This window comes from Oncorhynchus masou, chromosome 1, assembly GCF_036934945.1.
Source record: "Oncorhynchus masou masou isolate Uvic2021 chromosome 1, UVic_Omas_1.1, whole genome shotgun sequence".
Taxonomy (NCBI): domain Eukaryota; kingdom Metazoa; phylum Chordata; class Actinopteri; order Salmoniformes; family Salmonidae; genus Oncorhynchus; species Oncorhynchus masou.
Genome location: NC_088212.1, coordinates 56077623 through 56090931, shown reverse-complemented (window position 1 = coordinate 56090931; position 13309 = coordinate 56077623). Strand labels below are relative to the sequence as shown.

Sequence of the window (13309 nt, the reverse complement as noted above, 5' to 3'; positions counted from 1 at the left end):
TGCTTGGTTCAGTCTTCCCAGCCTGGTGCAGGTCTACAATTATTTTCTGGTGTCCTTTGACAGCTCTTTGGTCTTGGCCATAGTGGAGTTTGGAGTGTGACTGTTTGAGGTTGTGGACAGGTGTCTTTTATACTGATAACAAGTTCAAACAGGTGCCATTAATACAGGTAACAAGAGGAGGACAGAGGAGCCTCTTAAAGAAGTTACAGGTCTGTGAGAGCCAGAAATCTTGCTTGTTTGTAGGTGACCAAATACTTATTTTCCACCATAATTTGCAAATAAATTCATAAAAAATCCTACAATGCGATTTTCTGGATATTTTTTCTCATTTTGTCTGTCATAGTTGAAGTGTACCTATGATGAAAATTACAGGCCTCTCTCATATTTTTAAGTGGGAGAACTTGCAGAATTGGTGGCTGACGAAATACGTTTTTGCCCCACTGTATGTTACCAAAACTATTATACAAATGACAAATTCAACCAAAGCTGCAATTGACAAAATTGCAAATTAAACCAAAATAGTCACCAACACATTTAGCTTCATGACAAAACAATGAGTGGTTTGCTTGTGTGTCTGTGGCTCCATAGAAGGGTGAAATTAAAATGACTTGGTTGGTCTGCCATGAAACTTACCAACAGTGGCTTGAAGTCCTCAATGACACATGTTCTCTTCTGACCAGGAGGAGTCTGAACAGTTGGTCTGAACCACTGGCTGTAAATTAACTATGAAAGGATGGTAACAGATGAATGGATATAAGACAATGCATGTACAAAGATAAAGAAACTACAGATTACTTTTTATTTCATTTCTGAATGTACATTTTTTACATTTACTTGGACAATTAAAGACACTGACCACATTATGACAAAGACTTGACAGAAATATAGTGTTACCAAATGCTCTTTGGTACTTCCTGACAAGTAGCCACTGTGACTGTGCGTTTCAATGCCTGTAACTTTACTGCCCTCTGTCTAGCCTATTGATACGTGCAAAGTAATCATGCGATGACAATGATAATTACTTATTAAAAAAAAAAACTTAACAGCCATCAAATAAACCTGTCAAAGCCAGGCTTCTTATTGAATAGATGTATTTGTGTTTCAATAAAACAATAACTATTCAAAACATTTTTCTGAATGTATTATCTTCACATAATATGTTTGACAGTGTATCAGGCAGGGTTTATCGATTGAAAATCCTCGATAGGTAATTTCATCTGTTCTACTGCGCATGCTTATCGCAAATGACTGCAGAAACCGGATGTGTATTTCCATGGGCACATCCATTTGTTTAGCTACCTCGCTGATCTGTTATGAAACTACTGGAAATCAGTTGGGGTAAAGCTCTTGGCTTCTTCGCTGTTCTGCTCGCTGTCATTGCAGCTGTTTTACAACATCTAGAAAACTGCGAACAGACGATATACACCAGGTGAGAGGCATATGCTAACTAGCTAACGTTAGCTAGCTACTCGAACTAACTTACACCGACAGATTGGTGACAATTTACCATGTCAGTCTGCGATCAGGTTTGGGAATTCTAGCATGTACTACTAAACAGTATCTAGCTACTGGTACAAACTACTGGTATTAGCTAGTAGCCTACTGGTCTGTTTTACAGCTAGTTGTAATGCAGTTTGATTGCCTTTGAGGGAGGCTTGCAAGAAAGTTGTTCCTAGGCCATCATTGTAAATAAGAATTTGTTTTTAACTGACTTGCCTAGTTAAATAAAGTTTAAATAAAAAGGTTAATTGCCTTATTTGGCTTGCTAGTTAGTTGTAGGGCGTTGACAGTTGTAGGGCGTGACACACACCTGTGTTGGAATAAAACTGCTGTATCATGCTGCTTCTGTCTAATATAGCGATCAAACAATTAGGTCTCTCCTCAGTGGTGAAGCACTGTCTTGTTTTGTCCTTCAGGATGACACACGACCTGAGAACACTGGCAGAGGACTTCAGACAGAAGAATAAAAGTTGTTTTATCCTGGGTGCCTCTGGCGAGACAGGCAAGGAGTTACTGAAAGAGATTGTGGAGAGGAAGCTTTTCTCGAAGATCACTCTCATCGGAAGGAGGCAGCTCACATTTGAAGACAAAGCGTTTGAGAACCTGGTAGGTGTGCGACTTGTCTTATTGTCAATGTATTGTTGCCTTTTCAAGCAGGACTGGTTTCCCAAAAGCATCTTAAGGGTAAGTTCATCGTTAGAACCATAGGATCCTATGGTTCTAAGATGAATTTAGCATTTAGATGCTTTTGGGACACCGGGCTCTGCTCTATTTGGCAAAGTAACACACCTATGAGTAGGGTGTTAAAGGAAAAAAATAGCTTTGGTTCTGGTGTTATATTTGTATTCTATGTCACAGAGAAGCTTGTCTGGAATACAGAACTTTATTTCATGAGGAAAGGATTTACCATTGCTGAGAGATCAAATGTTCAAGTTAACGGGAAAGGTCAATAATGGCACCAAATCACCTGTTTTTATATTTAGCACGTTTTTTAAGATGTTACTCCTTAGTCCGAGGACCTTATGTGTTCTGTGTAAAGGACGAATTGGCTCTGGAAACCAAAACAGCCCAAAACTCCATCGAAACGTGAATCAATTCTCAGTTGCGGTACAGTTCTAAAAATATAAATCCCTCTACTTTCATATCACATTAAAATAATTTCACAAATGCTAAATACACACCTACTGTACAGTTTTAACACAGTTGCAGCCGACAGTATTTGTCAGTGACAACACGTTTGTGTCGTCTGTCTTCCGTTTACACACAGGATCAGGGACGCATATGGCTAATTAGCAGTTTTCCGTAAACAGGCGCTGTAACGTGGGAACCCTAACCCTATAAAGGTGTATCAATTTAACATTTTTATTTATTTTTGTATAATTTCTCACAGATATGAAAGATAAGGTCCTTATGCTTCCAAAACTGTACCACAAGCAATTCATGTTAATATTTAGGCCGAGCGTTGCAGCTCTTAACAAAACTCCCCCCTAAAGGAGATACCTTCGTCCAATGACACTTTTATCTAATGTAATGGAACTGAGTCATGATCAAGGGCTAGGGCTGATGTAAAACAGAGATTTTTTTAAATAAAAAAGTACAAATTCTTCAATTAAAGTGCTGTACATAATTACAGTAATTTAAGCCCAATAATTGAAGGTAGGGTGGTCATATCATTAACAAATATTAATGCTTTATGAAAAACTAAGATATTAATAATTTATGAAATTACAATATTACTTTATGCAAATTAAATGCTTAAGAGAGACACACACTTCTCAGCATCCTCATACAATCACACGAGGATATACTGCAGTAAATAATTAGCCCAGGCACAGAAGAGACGGAGTGCGCTGCTAGGACCAATCCATGACAACCCATACATCAAAGCGTACCTGTGAAGCTTTACTTTGTGAACTGCAGCCTGCTATATATTTTTTTAGTGTCTTTGAAAACATCTGACAGCAGAAGCAAAGGAAAAACATTATATTTCAGTCAAAAGACATCCCATGACCGTGAAACACCCTCAGGACTTTCCCATACTTATCGGCAATACAATGTCACATCGATCTTACTCTTGATAGGTTGAGGAATACCCATCGCAAAGAGCCAGTAAGAACACACTGATTTTGCGGGTTTCACAAAAAGTTTTGTCCCACAGACTTGAACGTTCTTTGCATGGCACTTGCTTTGCGTATGGGCTCATATCGCGTAAATATCATAAGCTACAGTATTGGGATCTTTAGACATGGGGAAACAGCTGCCACATTTTATGTTTTCAAATCATTTTCACAAGTTCTCATATAGCGTCCGTTGTTTGACGCGTCACCGAACACCCTACCATGAGCTTTGAATAAAGTACATTCAATACCATTAAATGTGTGCAGACTACAACAAGAAGCCTACATCCCATTTATTCCATTCTAAAGATTGGCCTCGTATTGTTCTCTGTCCTCTTTCAGCTGCAGGAGGTGGTGGACTTTGAGAAACTGGATGACTTTGCTGCAGTATTCCAAGGGCATGATGTTGGCTACTGTTGCCTGGGAACGACCAAAGCCAAAGCAGGGGCTGTGAGTTCACGGTCACTGGTTATATAGAGATCCCTGTGCATACTGTATCTGGATGAGTACTCATATGAATATGATGGGGAATTCCTAACAACTATACAGAGCTGAACATGTACCATGAGGGTCACTAGAAAAGAAAGAGGATGTCGACATCCGCCATCTTAGATTTTTCTGAAATCATTTTTGTTTTTAGAAAAAGACGAGATGAGCATTCGATTAGCAACGTTATTTTATTGAAATATAAATTATTGCATCCAAATTGGCCATTTAAATTTCTAGGAATCATATAATATTCAATAAATATAGTACCAAACATCCAATTTGGACCAAACTTTTTTTTCTCACAATGATTTATCCAATGGTCAAAAGCTACACACAGACACCCCACGCCAATCCCATCCCAACGACAAGTATAGAAACGTCCCTTTTTCAAAAGACCCCGTCTTTCAAAAATAAAAATCCAAATAGGTTCACAGATCTTCATTGTAAAGGGTTTAAACACTGTTTCCCATGCTTGTTCAATGAGCCATGAACAATTAATGAACATGTACCTGTGGACCGGTCGTTAAGACACTAACAGCTTACAGACGGTAGGCAATTAAGGTCACAGTTATGAAAACTTAGGACCCTAAAGAGGCCTACCTAATGACTCTGGAGAAACCCCAAAAGAAAGATGCCCAGGGTCCCTGCTCATCTGTGTGAACGTGCCTTAGGCGTGCTGCAAGGAGGCATGAGGACTGCAGATGTGGCCAGGGCAATAAATTGCAATGTCCGCACTGTGAGAAGCCTAAGACAGCGCTACAGGGAGATAGGATGGATAGCTGATTGTCTGCCACTGCGAGGACAATGTGTAACAAGACCTGTACAGGATTGGTACATCCAAACATCACACCTGCGGGACAGGTACAGGATGGCAACAACAGCTGCCAGAGTTACTCCAGGAACGCAAAATCCCTCCATCAGTGCTCAGACTGTCCGCAATAGGCTGAGGGAGGCTGTACTGAGTGCTTCTAGGCCTGTTGTCTGGTGAGGACCTGTCTTACATCACCGACAACAACGTTGCCTATGGACACAAACCCACCGTCACTGGACAGGACAGGACTGGCAAAAAGTGCTCTTCACTGACGGGTCGCGGTTTTGTCTCACCAGGGGTGGTGGTCGGATTCACGTTTATCGTCGAAGGAATGAGCGTTACACAGAGGCCTGGACTCTGGAGCGGGATCGATTTGGAGGTGGAGGGTCCGTCATGGTCTGGGGCGGTGTATCACAGCATCATCGGACTGAGCTTGTTGTCATTGCAGGCAATCTCAATGCTGTGCGTTACAGGGAAGACATTCTCCTCCCTCATGTGGTACTCTTCCGGCAGGCTAGTCCTGACATGACCCTCCAGCGTGACAATGCCACCAGCCATTCTGCTCATTCTATGTGTGATTTCCTGCAAGACAGGAATGTCAGTGTTCTGCTATGGACAGCAAAGAGCCCGTATCTCAATCCCATTGAGCATGCAGGTGTCTTGGTGGATGAGTGGGGTAACATTTCACAGCAAGAACTGGCAAATCTGGTGCAGTCCATGAGGAGATGCACTGCAGTACTTAGTATCTGGTGTGGCCACCAGCTGCATTAACTATTACTTTTGATTTTGACCCCCCCCTGTGTTCAGGGACACATTATTTAATTTATTTAGTCACATGTCTATGGAACTTGTTCAGTTTATGTCTCAGTTGTTGAATCTTGTTACGTTCATACAGATATTTACACATGTTAAGTTTGCTGAAAATAAACGCAGTTGACAGTGAGAGGGCGTTTCTTTTTTTGCTGAGTTTAGTATCGGTTCTCTGTGTCTGACAAGTAGTATGTTTGTTTATTGTTTCTTCATCCTATGCAGTGTATTCCCAGTGAATTTGGTGATGTTTCCCCCCCCTATTATTATCAGGTTCTGACCATGAGATGGTGCTGTTCCTGCTATTAGGTCAAACTATCCCTCAAATTTAAAGGGATAGTTCACCCAAATTACAAAATTACATAGGAAACCAATCTGTCATACCTACTCCATAAAAAGCTTACAGGGTAAGGCAGTGTTTCCTGTCCTCGGGACCCCAAGGGGTGTACGTTTTGGTTTTTGCCCTAACACTAAACAGCTGATTCTCAAATGATCAAAGATGATAGTTGATTATTTGAATCAGCTGTGTAGTGCCAGGGCAAAAAAGAAAAAGTGCAATACCTTGGGGTCCCTAAGGCCTAGTTTAAGAAGCCCTGGTGTATGGAAACCAAAATCCAATTTTGTAATTTGGGTAAACTATCCCTTTGAGACATTGAGGGGGGATGAACGATTAATCACCTAATAGCAGAAACAGCACCATCCAGTGGTCAGAACCTGGTAATATCAGGATGTAGGATGGGACATAAATCTAACAATTACAAATTTCTCAGAACAGGGAAAGAAAATCACCACTAAAATTATCACTGAGAATACATTACATAGAATGAAGAAACAATACTCAGAACCACAGCTCAATACTATTTCTCAGACTTACAGAACTAATACTTTATAGTCATTGTTGGAAATGGTGTGGTGTGTCCGTTGGTGGCTTTTGACATTTTCTTTAGGTTCCTCATGTCTTACTCATTGTGAGATACTATATTTATTGACTATTATATGAATTCCATAAATTCAAATGGCCAATTCAGGTGCAATCAATCAGCTTAATGTCTCAGAGGTCAAAATAATGATGCAGAAATTCTTATCTTATGTTTCTATCTACATGAATGATTTCAGAACAATATCAGATGGTGGGTGTCATGGCTTGCTGAGATAACATTGAATGACCCACCAGACACAACCTGCTTGGATCATGTCGTGGTAAAAGGCAGATTTAATGTACACACATTTTCTCTTTATCTTTCTGTCATTGTAGGATGGATTCATCCGTGTTGACCATGACTATGTCCTGAAGTCAGCGGAGCTCGCCAAGGCAGGAGGCTGCTCACACTTCAACCTAGAGTCTTCTAAAGGGGCTGACAAAACCAGTGGTTTTCTCTATCTCAAAGTGAAGGTAATATACCAAATGTTCACCAGAGTAAAGAGACCTCAATTATAGCCTTTCATAATGAAGGCCTCATAAATGCAAATGTTTGCCTCTCCAGGGACAAGTGGAGGCAGACATTGAACTGTTGGGCTTCGAGAGGTTCTCCGTCTATCGCCCTGCGTAAGTCTCGTTTGCATTAGTCATGTGTAAAATATATTTTTTTAAATGTTCCTATGGAGCAATGACTCACTTGTTCATTACCTTATCAGTCATGGCAAAACAAATAGTGACCATAGGTAAATATCTCACACCCATGTCACGATTAGCAATATACACATTTCTCCAGTGATCAGTGTTGCGTTTCATTGCATAAATACACAGATGTTTTGATTCTGTGTTTATTGCAGTAACTTATTTAAATCGTAACAACTCACAACTGAATTCTTCCTATTTTTTGTTTGTTTTTCCTCCCAGGGTGCTGATGGTTGACAGGCAGGAGAGCCGGCCTACTGAGTGGTTTTTCAGGAAGGTCCTGGGCCCTATTTCCTCCATGTTTCCTACGGCAATGTCCATCCCCATCCAATCAGTGACCAGGGCCATGGTGGCCAACACACTAATTCCTGCAGGGGAGAAAGTGGAGATCCTGGAGAATAAAGCCATCTATGACTTGGGGAAGGCCCCAGAGAAATGAGGGAGAGGGATGGTGTCTCTCAATAGCTTAATTTCATTCTATCCTTTCCTCCCAATAAATCACTGATGTGGTTGTACCACCACTGGTCTGTCTGGACATGACATGTGAGAGCAATGTGAAGGGAAACCCTATCCAGTCCTTTCATCTGTCAGTGGTAATGAGGGAAAGGTGTTGAGGAAAGTTGAGTATTGGGAACTCAGCCAGAGACTGGTGGTGAAGTGTGTTGTGCTACTGCCATTTAATGTGATGGTGCTTTTTTTCTTCATGACAATCTATTTTCTACTAACACTTTCCTTTGAAAACACAAAGGAGGGTCAACAATAAGTGTTAAGGTGAATTTCTAGAGCAATGCAGACGCTCTCCGAGCACATGGTCTAGCGTTCAAAGCTTCATTGGCTTCAACTCGAGGTTCCTTGCAACCATGATGGAGTCAACACGGTAGCTAGCTCTCAAGTCCTCTAAAAAAACATACTTTCCCTGCTTGAGCAGGTGTTGTTGAGTTTCTCTGGGAATGAGTCCAAAGGGGAATATTCCCTTATGAAAAGTGCCATTAAAGCGCTTCAAGGGTAATTCAAATGGGATATCATTGGGAAATGATGTAATTATGAATACTGAAATCTGCCTTCTCTGTAAAGTCTTTGTATCCCAAGTGCTTTTTTTGTGGTCAACAAAGTGTTTGCTGAAGAGGAAACCGACTGGCACAAAGGCTAGAATCGGTTTAATATTTTAGGTGAAGAGGGAAATGTATTTGACTGGTTCTTCTGGGTCCATTACCTCAAAACGGTTTAGTTAGTAGAAGCTCTTCCATCCAGCCTACAACGTTCATGCTGTTTTATATAAGACCACATCCTTAAGCACTTTGAAAAATGATGCACTTACTTGAAACAAGAGTTTATTTTCCACAATACTGAACCATTGTAGAGGGATTTTTAAGGCAATATATCTGACTTTTTTCTTTGGATTTACTTTTCCTTCTGAGCAATGTTTAAGATGTAATTGAATCAGGGGTTATGTTATTCATACTCTTATTGACTTGGCTTTTTAATTGTGGTGGTATGTAAATCCTATTAAATAGTAATATATGCAAGAACACTATAGTTGTGTCACAGTAATAGGCAATGAAGACATGCCTGAGAATGGAATTCTAAATACAAGTGTATTTCATTACTTTGTAAATTGAACGGTAACATTTATTAAAGGCATACGCTTAAGTTACAAAGCATTAACAAGCATTACAAGGCATTATTTGAAACATGGTCAGAGAGAGAAAAAAATGGCCATGGCCCATATCTCATTGGAGAGAGAAAGAAAGAGTGTAGGTATCTCACCAGTGCAGGTTAGGAACGTACGAGAAAGAGACAACCAAGGACCCTTTTATAAGCATCTGAGTTGTTGACCAATAGTATTACTGTACATCAGATATCAGACCTACAATTTCTAAGACAACACAGGAAATTATTGTATACAGTTAATAAGAAGAGTCACTTTGGGGGCTGCCCTACACAATCCTCTCTTGAACACATCCGATTCTGCATCAGACAGATTCTGCATCAGACAGAAGTGTTCAAAACTGGCTGGCCAGCACTATAGTCACTGTTGACAATCTTCAGACCAGCAGTTCATGGTCCATGCGTTATCACTTCAGGAGTGTCCTTTTGGTGGGTGGCATTGTCTTCATGTAACGGATGTGAAACGCTAGCTTAGTTAGCGGTGTTACATTTAGACAGGCAAACTAGAAAGGAGTTCTACTTTTGTATGAGCAAACACAGAACAGATTAATCCTGATAATCTGATTGGATTGGCCAATAGCAACTTCCGATGTGCTTTTATCAAATCTGTCAGATGCATATAAAATATATAATAGATCACTATCATAAAGATAGTATTTTTTTAAATTAAACTCAAACTCTCCTCCCTTTGAGAGAAAATAGTTTTGCCTTGCAAATGGCAACAGAAATAAACAATAACAATTATTGAAGTTAAAACAACTTTCAAGCAAATAAAAATATAAATCTAACACGTTTTGTGAGTTTGGTTGTGAGTTTGAATTTCATCACGAACAACTTTAGCATTTTAGCTAACTATCAATTTTTCAACTACTTGCTACTTTTTAGATCATTTGCAACTACTTAGCATGTTAGCTAACCCTTCCCCTACCCCTTTAACCTAATCTTAACCCTAACCCCTTTAGCTAACCCTTCCCCTAACCTTAACCCTTTAACCTAACTCCTAACCCCTAGCCTAGCTAACGTTAGCCAGCTAGCTAATGTTAGCATTAGACATCTAGCTAACATTAGCCACAAATAAATATAATTTATAACATAGTGTATGTTTTGCAAATTTGTAAAATATTGTATGTTTAGCAACTCTGTAACATATCATACAAATATCATACGACATGGATGATGGACATCCGCAAATTAATACAAATTAATACACAATACGAAATGTAACATATCATACTAAATGGAGTGTCTCAGATTTACATAAAGAGTAATACGACCAGGCTGTTGTTTTGTTCAGCACTTGTTACCTGTGTAAATTGTCGAAGTCCAACAAGGTAAGAATTATGCTCCAAGTTCATTACACTCATTCAACAGGTATGAGGCTAGTAGACCAGTTCAACAGAAATACTCAAGTACGCATCTCCCTGCCCAAAGTGATAGCACGGAGTAGTATTAAGCAATAAGGCCTGGGGGTGTGTGGTACCATGCATTGGGAAAGTATTCAGACCCCCTCACGTTTTCCACATTTTTTTAAGTTACAGCCTTATTCTAAAATGGATTAACCCCCCCAAAAAAATAACCCTCATCAATCTACACACAGTACTTCATAATGACAAACTAAAAACTGTTTTTTTATACATTTTAGCAAATGTATTCAAAATAGAAAATGGAAATATCACATTTACATAAGGATTCAGACCCTTTACTCAGTACTTTGTTGAAGCACCTTTGGCAGGGATTACAGCCTCGGGTTCTCTTTGGTATGATCCTACAAGTTTGTCACACCTGTATTTGGGCAGTTTCTCTCATTCTTCTCTGCAGATCATCTCAAGCTATGGCAGGTTGGATGGGGAGCGTCGCTGCACAGCTATTTTCAGGTCTCTCCAGAGATGTTCGATCAGATTAAAGTCCGGACTCTGGCTGGGCCATTCAAGGACATTCAGAGGCTTGTCCCAAAGCCACTCCTGCATTGTCTTGTCTGTGTGCTTAGGGTCGTTGTCTTGTTGGAAAGTGAACCTTGGAAGGTGACACTTGGCATTCAGGCCAAAGAGTTCAATCTTGGTTTCATCAGACCAGAGAATCTTGTTTCTCATGGTCTGAAAGTCCTTTAGGTGCCTTTTTGGAAAACTCCAAGCGGGCTGTCGTGTGCCTTTTACTGAGGAGTGGCTTCCGTCTTGCCACTATACCATAAAGGCCTGATTGGTGGAGTGCTGCAGAGATGGTTGTCCTTCTGGAAGGTTTTCCCATCTCCACAGAGGAACTTTGGAGCTCTGTCAGAGTGACCATCGGGTTCTTGGCCAAGGCCATGACCAAGGCCCTTCTCCCCAGATTGCTCAGTTTCCTCTAGGAAGAGTCTTGGTGGTTCCAAACTTCTTCCATTTAAGAATGATGGAAGCCACTGTGTTCTTACAGACCTTCAATGCTACAGATTTTTGGGTACCCTTCCCCAAATCTGTGCCTCGAGACAAGGAGAGCCCACAATCCTGTCTCGGGACTCTACGGACAATTCCTTCAACCTCATGGCTTGTTTTTTTGCTCTCAGGTCCAATCACAATTGAATTTACCACAGGTGGACTCCAATCAAGTTGTAGGAACATCTCAAGGATGGTCAATGGAAACAGGATGCACCTGAGCTCAATTTCGAGTCTCATAGCAAAGGGTCTGAATACTTGTGTAAATAAGGTATTTCTGTTTTTAATTCTGAATAAATGTGCACAAATTTCTAAAAACCTGTTTTTGCTTTGTCATTATAGGGTATTGTGTGTAGATTGATGAGGACAAACATGTATTTAATCCATTTTACAATAAGCCTTTATCATTACAAAATTTGAAAAGGTGAAGGGGTCTGAATACTTTCCGAATGCACTGTATATGGCCAGGATATGATGGCTAAGGGCTGTTTTTATGCACAACGCAAAGGTGAAGTGCCTTGATACAGCCCTTAGACATGGTATGTTGGCCATATACCACAACCCCCAAGGTGCCTTATTGCTATTATAAACTGGATACCAACGTAATTAGAGCAGTAAAAATACCTGTGGTATACAGTCTGATATACCATGGCTGTCAGCCAATCAGCATTCAGGTCTCGAACCACCCAGTTTATAATTTCAAATCATTTATAGACTCCAAATTGACTGTAAGAAGCCCAAACAAATATGGTTTGACTAAAACATAATAATTTCAAAGCTAGCTGACATTAGCATATGATCACGTGTGTCTATTATGCATGGGAATACTTTAGAACAGATTTCTTAAATTAAAATCACTTGGAGCTCATTTCCTGGTGTTTTTACACTTTTATGTTCAAAGAAAAAAAAGCCCGACCAATCTGAAGATGAGAAGTAAGGCCCACATGGTTTCAACCATGCCTTCAGAAGCACTAATCCCCCAACAACCACATATCCCCCCAGTGGTAACACTTCTCAGAGTGCAACTGCCCGCACCAGAATGACATTTTAGTAATTTATCCAGAACTTACAGTTAGTGCTTTCATCTTAAAATAGCTAGGCGGGATCACCACACATCACAGGCATAGTAAGTAGCCTAGTGATTAGAGCGTTGGGCCAGTAACTGAAAGGTGGCTGGATAGAATCCCCGAGCTGACAAGGTAAAAATCTGGGGGAGTCAAGTGCAAGTGTTGGTTCAGGACAATTTATCTTCGAGGTGAAGATGTGGATTATTGATTATTTAAGATACTCCGAAGAGCTAGGGTTTAAGGTGTTTTCGGAAGATGGATAGGGACTCTGCTGTCTGTCCTAGCTTCAGGGGGAAGCTGGTTCCATCATTGGGGTACCAGGACAGAGAAGAGCTTGGACTGGGCTGAGCGTTAGCTACCCTCCCTCCAGCCCCTCCCAAGACAAAGGTTACCCCGGCTGCGGTGCCTGTACCATGGGCACCAATGAACCCTGATGAAGGCCACCCTGGAAGGCATAATGAGGGTGCTGCTATACCACTCCCAGAGCAATCAGACCTCACCCTGGTAACTCCTGCTGGGACTGACCTGGAAGGGAACCCTGAAGAAAATGATGAAAATAGTGATGAATAAACAGTGTGTTGTGATGACCATGAGCCCATTGAAGCCAGACGTGACCCAAGCATCTCAGGATTTGTCCACAGCAGATACGACCCAGTCTGACCAAACTACCGAGGACCCTGGCAAGAGGTACACTAACGGTTTACTGTGTTAAAAGTTCTACCTCACCCTGCATTTAATGTTTTATTGTGTTTTCAGGTAATCAAAATGGATCCTCTATCAGTCCAAGTGATGCAGGTAATGGTGGTGATAAAATACCAGGGGTT

At 40.7% G+C, this 13309-nt stretch overlaps 1 protein-coding gene across 1 annotated transcript; it reads left to right on the top strand.

Annotated features, from left to right (window-relative positions):
• The first annotated feature begins 1245 nt into the window (after nt 1–1245).
• On the top strand, nt 1246–9003 carry LOC135546489 (oxidoreductase HTATIP2-like). The gene is made up of 6 exons (XM_064974958.1): nt 1246–1429; nt 1917–2106; nt 3960–4067; nt 6980–7117; nt 7209–7270; nt 7565–9003. Exons 1-6 carry the CDS (start codon nt 1314–1316, stop codon nt 7779–7781), a joined length of 831 nt encoding a protein of 276 aa, XP_064831030.1. The 5' UTR covers nt 1246–1313; the 3' UTR covers nt 7782–9003.
• Nucleotides 9004–13309: the final 4306 nt, after the last annotated feature.

Bases quoted from the DNA above. Each gene is read 5' to 3' on its own strand.
- LOC135546489 (XM_064974958.1), top strand. From the start codon at position 1,314: ATGAAACTACTGGAAATCAGTTGGGGTAAAGCTCTTGGCTTCTTCGCT. The intron at 2,107-3,959 runs GTAGGTGTGCGA...GTCCTCTTTCAG, and splicing joins ACAAAGCGTTTGAGAACCTG to CTGCAGGAGGTGGTGGACTT. The intron at 4,068-6,979 runs GTGAGTTCACGG...CTGTCATTGTAG, and splicing joins CCAAAGCCAAAGCAGGGGCT to GATGGATTCATCCGTGTTGA.